The 6,443-nt window shown below is 40.7% G+C and overlaps 1 protein-coding gene across 11 annotated transcripts in view; it reads left to right on the forward strand.

The window, feature by feature from the left end:
• The first annotated feature begins 3,518 nt into the window (after positions 1–3,518).
• The window catches only part of LOC108285292 (zinc finger protein 227), a 25,685-nt gene continuing 22,760 nt past the window's right edge, over positions 3,519–6,443 (forward strand). For 4 of the 11 annotated variants that reach the window (XM_037729192.1, XM_037729193.1, XM_037729195.1 and 1 more), the window contains exon 1: positions 3,519–3,767. In XM_037729192.1, the coding sequence (XP_037585120.1) occupies positions 3,711–3,767 (57 nt within the window). In that variant the 5' untranslated portion in view covers positions 3,519–3,710. Of the gene's footprint in view, positions 3,768–4,591; positions 5,233–6,443 lie in introns of those variants that run through there. The other 7 variants (XM_017502365.2, XM_017502363.2, XM_017502370.2 and 4 more) reach the window with 4 other exon arrangements.

Raw genomic sequence — 6,443 nt, forward strand, 5'->3', positions numbered from 1 at the left:
TCAGCCTCCCAAAGTGCTGGGATTACAGGCGTGAGCCACCGCGCCCGGCTGTAATTTTTTTTTAGAGATAGAGTCTCACTTTGTTGCCAAGTCTTCCTTTTGTCCTTTACCCAGTGTTAGATTTACATTGTGGTCTGGCAGTTAGTTCTTCCAGCTCCTCTCCTGTTTTCTCTCACAGTCATTTGCCCTAATAAACAAGTAATTCTGAATTTGCATTTTTTTCTAAGAGGACCTGCATTAGCACATCACCCTAAAAACTTTGCTTATGCCAAATTCAATTTAAGGATGTTTATTCAATGTGAGACACAGATATGAATATTAAAATCGAGTACAGATGCCAAGACAATTCAATGAAAAAAGAACTGTCTGTTTAACAAATGATGAATGGTGCTAAGAAAACTGGAAAAGAGTGAAGTTGGACCCCCTACTTTACACCATATACAAAAGTATCAAGTAGAAGGTATTTCTATGTCTCAAATTCATAAGGTATTAATATTCGTTGTATATAATCCAAGTGAACAAGGAAAATATAGCACCTGTAAGAGAAGAAAATGGCATAGTTTACAGAAGAGGCTATCAAGCATTTTGAAGAAATGCTCAAACCTATTAGAAATCAGAGAAATTTAATTATGACAGTGAAATATCGGTATGTGTTTAATGGAATGGCAAGACTTAGAATGATTGATCATGGCAAATGATGGTATGGAAATGAGTGGTTACACAACAAACTTTATTCCGTGCTTTTGAGAATATGGAATGGTTCAACCATTCAGGAGAGCAATATAGCTATCAATATTATTTGTAAATGTGTAAGTATATGACTCTGCTATGAACCAGCAACTACAATTACCAATATGTGTCCTAAATAAATTTTCATAAATGTCTATGAAGATGTATAGTGATGTTCCTAGCATTGTTATTGCCAATGGCAATCTAGGTGTCTGTCATGGAATAATAAACAGATAAAATATTTTGGGTGTAGACGATTAGTTCTATAAAATAGGTTAGCATATACTGGAAACATGGATGAACATACTGCTGAGTTTTAAAAGTCTTAAAAATTTAGTTCTGGCAGGGCATGGTGGCTCACACCTGTAATCCCAGCCCTTTGGGGGCCGAGGCAGGCTGATCATGGGGTCAAGAGATCGAGACCATCCTGGCCAACACGGTGAAACCCATCTCTACTAAAAATACAAAAAAATTAGCTGGGCGTGGTGGCACGCGCCTGTGGTCCCAGCAACTCCGGAGACTGAGGCAGGAGAATTGCTTGAACCCAGGAGACAGAGATTGCAGTGAGCCGACATTGCACCACTGCACTCCAGCCTGGTGACAGAGCAAGACTCCATCTCAAAACAAATAAAATTTAGTTTTATGACCTAACATCATTTACATAAACCAAAAATGTGCATACACAACCACATCACATGCATTTTGCACAAAACACACACAAAGTGGAACACAACAAACAAAATATGGGGCTGGGGGAGGACATGAAAGTTAACATTTTGTTAATTGTTGTCTATGTTTATTTTAAAGTAGGAATTTATATTTTTTAAATGTTTCATTATAATGTTCCTCATAATGTTTTCTAAATATTTTTAGTGATGTTCCCTTTTACTTCTGAAATTGGTAATATGTAATTTCTGTCTTTTTTGTTTACTGTCCCTGAACTTTGTCAATTTTATTGTATTTATAGAATGATTTTTTTTGCTTTTTAAGATCCATTCGATTTCGTTTTCTGTTTCACAAATTTCCTCTTTATCTTTTCTTTCTGTCTGGTTTGGTATTTGTTTATTAAATTCCTGAGATGAATGTTTTTATTTTTATTTTTTTGTTCAGCTTACCTTGTGTTTTAGAACAGATGCTCTTCAGCTTACAATGGGCTTACATTCTGAGGAGCTTACTCACTGTAAGTTGAAAGTGCCCCAAGTCAAAAATGCATTTAATACACCTAATCTACCAAACATCACAGCTTAGGCTAGCCTACCTTAAAGGTGCTCACCATATTTACATTAGCCCCCAGCTGGGCGAGGTTTTTTTGTTTTTTGAAAGGGAGTCTCACTCTGTTGCTGAGGCTCGAGTCCAATGGTGCGATCTTGGCTCACTGAAACTGCCGCCTTGCAGGTTCAGGCGATTCTCCTGCCTCAGCCTCCAGAGTAGCCGGGACTACAGGTGCCTGCCATCATGTCCAGCTAATTTTTGTATTTTTAGTAGAGACAGTTTCGTCATGTTGGCCAGGCTGATCTCAAACTCCTGACCTCAGGTGATCCAAGGGCAAAGTTATCTGACAAAAAGAAGCCTATTTCATAATAAAGTGTTGAATATCTCATACAATTTATTGAAGAGATGTTGAAAAGGAAAAACAGAAGGGTTGTATGGGTATTGTACTCAGTGTGTATTGCTTTGGCACCATCCTGAAGTCGAAAAATCTTAAGTGAAACATTGTTAATCCTAGGACCTTCTGTATATGACTCCAAGGCTTTCTGTTTCCTTCTAATTATGTATTAAAAGCTCCCCTGTTTATCAGTGTTTCTTTTCTTATGAGTCTGTCAATCAATTTTTCTTTATAAATTTGCTTTATATTATGTAAGGCTATTATTGTTGATAGAAAATTTTCATTATTATGAAGTGTTTCTTTGTATATCTTTTTATTTTACTCATTTATTTATTTATTTTTTTGAGATGGAGTCTTGCTCTATCTCCCAGGCTAGAGTGCAATGGCCTGGTCTCGGCTCCCTGCAAACTCTGCCTTCCAGGTTCAAGCGATTATCCTGCCTCAGCCTCCCAAGTAGCTGGGATTACAGGTGCCTACCACCATGCCCAGCTAATTTTTGTATTTTTAGTAGAAACGGGAGTTTCTACTAAAAATGCTGGCCAGGCTGGTCTCGAACTCCTGACTTCGTGACCCGCCCGCTTTGGCTTCCAAAGGTCTGGGATTACAGGCTTGAGCCACTGCCCCAGCCTTTCTTTGTATATCTTAAAGTGTTATTTTCTTCAAGGATTATTGTACATTGTCCAATATTATTTTAAAATTAGAGAAAGAATATGAGGCCTAGGATGACAGTCTCTTTCTCGAGTAGAATATTTTTATTTGTTTTTGTCAGGTACCTGCAAACACTAAGAAAAAAGGTTTACTATTTTCAGGTAAGAATGTGATTTCAAGTTTGGCTTCAGACCCCTACTGAAGACGATCTATTTGCCTTTTATCTTTACTCCTGTAGTGCAGCTCTTCGGGTTTTACTAGGTACCCTTCTCCTCCCGAACCCCAACTTCTTCCCCGAGGCCCTTGAATAACAGAATCGGTAGGTACCACTAAGACAATCACTAACACTCTAAAATTGCAAAACTTGTCTAAGATTCCCTCTAGCTTTCTAGGATACCCGGAAGCTCAGGTTGCTCGGAAGTATACCCGCTGCAAGGGGCGGAACGATGGTCGTTCCCCCGCCCCCGTTCTCCGGCATTCTGGGAAGTGTAGTCAGGGATCCGCATAGCCTGGGGCACTTCCGCTTTTGGAACGCAGTCCTAGGGAATTGTGGGAAGTGGTCCGTGATTTCTCTTTAGTCGCTGGAAGGTTCTTTCGCTGGAGGGCTCAAGGAGATAGTGTTTGGATCCACGGAGACCCTCCAGGTTTTCTCAGCCTCGTCGGGGAGCAAGCGGGACCCTGGTCCTCGTCTCGAGGAGGGCCCGAGAAGCTGTTGCCAGTTGAGAGGATGGAGTTGGGAGCAGTTTGTGTTCTTTCCTCCCGGCTGAACCTCCGGTTTGAAGCGGTTCGTGCGTCCCGGGGTTGGGAGTGTCCTGGGCCGTTTGTCGCCTGGCTAGAGGATCTGGCGTTCCGCAGCCAGCCTCTCCCACCTGCTTGCCAGCTCTGCCACTCACTAGTGTTACAATGTTTTGAGAATTAATCTTTGTCCCGTTCTCATTTCTGAAGTAGAGAGTCAGTAGGAGTCTCTTATACTTTTATACGAATTATTCATTAAATGACCAGAATAGCCATATGCGGTAGGCACCCCTATATTCTATTTTAACAGAGAAAGAAACGAAGGTAATAGTCCTCTCTATACAACGTAGAAAAGAAAGCTGTCTTATTGCTGAATGAGGACAACCACTGTATAGTATTATAGATAATCTGAAGAAAAATATTGAGAAGTTCCACCCCATGTATAGTCAAGCAATTTTAAACTTTTTATACTATTCTCTTGTGGGATTTCAGAGACTGGAGAGACCGTTGAGGTTATGGAAGGAGTTTATTTTAGGTATACACTGGCCCAGCTGGTTCCCTGACGGGAACAAAATGGCTGAGCCCTTAACAAAGGCAGGGCTTGACCTTTTTTTTTTTTTTTTTTTTTTTTGAGACATAGTCTCACTCTGTCCCCAAGGCTGGAGTGCAGTGGTGCAATCTCGGCTCACTGCAACCTTTGCCTCCCAGGTTCAAGCAGTTCTCTGCCTCAGCCTACCGAGTAGCTGAGATTACAGGCTCCCGCCACCAAGCCCAGCTAAGTTTTTTGTATTTTTAGTAGAGACAGGGTTTCACCATCTTGGCCAGGCTGGTCTTGAACTACTGACCTCGTGATCCACCTGCCTCAGCCTCCCAAAGTGCTGGGATTACAGGCGTGAGCCACCGCGCCTGGCCGGTTTGATTTCTTCTACGTGAAGTACGCAGTGGCACTAAAACAAGTTTGCAGGTGTAGAACGAAGGCAATTCATTACATAATGATAGGCAACTAACTTAGGTTAACATATGACTGTTGCTATTCGACCCAGATGTTTGCTGTCTGCAGAGCTCAAGGATTTTATCACATGCCTTATCTATTGCCTTCTGCTACAGTGCGCAGAAGGCTGGAATCCTGCCTGATTGGGAATTTCTTACGACCTTCATTGTGTTACAGAAACTTACAGTTAGCTATAGAGACGAAGAATACAATAATTTATAAACTTCTTACAAAGCAGGATACAATCCCACAAGAGGGGGAAGGAGTCAGGGAAGTTTGCTTATAAAAGAAAACTTTAATTTCTGCCTTTCATTCCTGCATTTTTATTTGTTTTTCTGTAGCAGGACACGCCACAGACAAAACCTCTTGGACACCAGGTTTGTGAAGGAAGTGGCTTTTTATTCAGCTGGGAGTCTCAGCAGACTTGCATCTCAAGAACTAGGCTCCCTGGCTAGAAAATCCTGGCCTCTTTGAAAGCCTCACAATCTTAGAGGCTACATGTGAGAGGGTCGTGATCAATGAGGTAAGCAAGGGATATGTGACTTAGGTGGGGGTCTAATCGTGATTAAGCAAGAACAATGCCTTCTGGGGAAGATTCCTCCATACCATGCCTGTGATCTATAGATAGGAACTAGGGTGAGGGTTTGATCTTTAACCTTCAGGTTCAGCTAGTGGCACCGGTTTTGTCTCCTCCACTGGCCTTGTGCCTTCTGCAACGTTTACTTCTCCTTTTGAAATGCAATGTAGAAGGCTGAGGGGAAGTGGTCTCCTTCCTAACCTCCTCTTCAGTTCTACTTTTGACCACTATGTACATCAGTTCTCAAGATTAATCATCTTTCAATAAGAAGACTTCGCCTCATCATTTACTGCAAATTCTTTCATAAATTTATTCTAAATTTACTCAAGAATCCAGTCTAAGTTAACTAACTTTATCCAAAGTAATAATAAAACTTCTCTTACCTCATCTGCTAGCCGATTTACAGCTCAAAGAAAGGCACCTTGGTTAAACTCTTACAGTGACAGAGGGACAGTGCGATTATCTTCTCAGATGTTTACATTCAAAACGGACAAATCTCAGAAATTTCAAACATACTTCTAGCTTGTAAGCCTGGCTAGAGGCTTACATAGCATCTAATGAGGTTTATATGCATATCAAAAGTTTAGAAAAGGATTCAGAAGCATTTTCTTACGGAAATGCTGTCAGAAAAAGAAGAGGGAAGACGAACCCTAAGACTTAAAATTAGTAAGAGGCAGAACTGCCATTAGAACCCAAGGAATTAGAGCCTCAAGTCTGTGTACATAATCTCCATCCTGTAAATTTTTCTTACAATCGTAGGAAATAATCATGTATATGGTTTGTGGAAATCTTTTTCTATTTGGTTTGGAAGGTGATTTGGGGCTTTAGAGTCTACGTTCTCCTTATTAGAAGTAATGCATGACCATTATAGAGAGATTAGAAAAGACAGAAGTATATAAAAGGAAATGAAAGTTACCAGTATTCACTGCTGAATATTTAAACAATTAGCTGCATGTGGTGGTGCATACCAGTAGTCCCAGCTACTTGGGAGGCTGAAGTGGGAGGATTGGTTGAGCTTAGGAGTTTGAAGTTGGCGGTGAGCTGTAACCATGGCACTGCACCACAGCCTGGATGACAATGAGACTTCGTTCCTTAAAATAACCCATAATCTCAGGATTTAGAGATAAACACTGCTAACATTTTTTTTTTTTTTTTTT

The sequence above is a fragment of the Cebus imitator genome, unplaced genomic scaffold (assembly GCF_001604975.1).
Source record: "Cebus imitator isolate Cc_AM_T3 unplaced genomic scaffold, Cebus_imitator-1.0 Scaffold296, whole genome shotgun sequence".
Lineage (NCBI taxonomy): Eukaryota > Metazoa > Chordata > Mammalia > Primates > Cebidae > Cebus > Cebus imitator.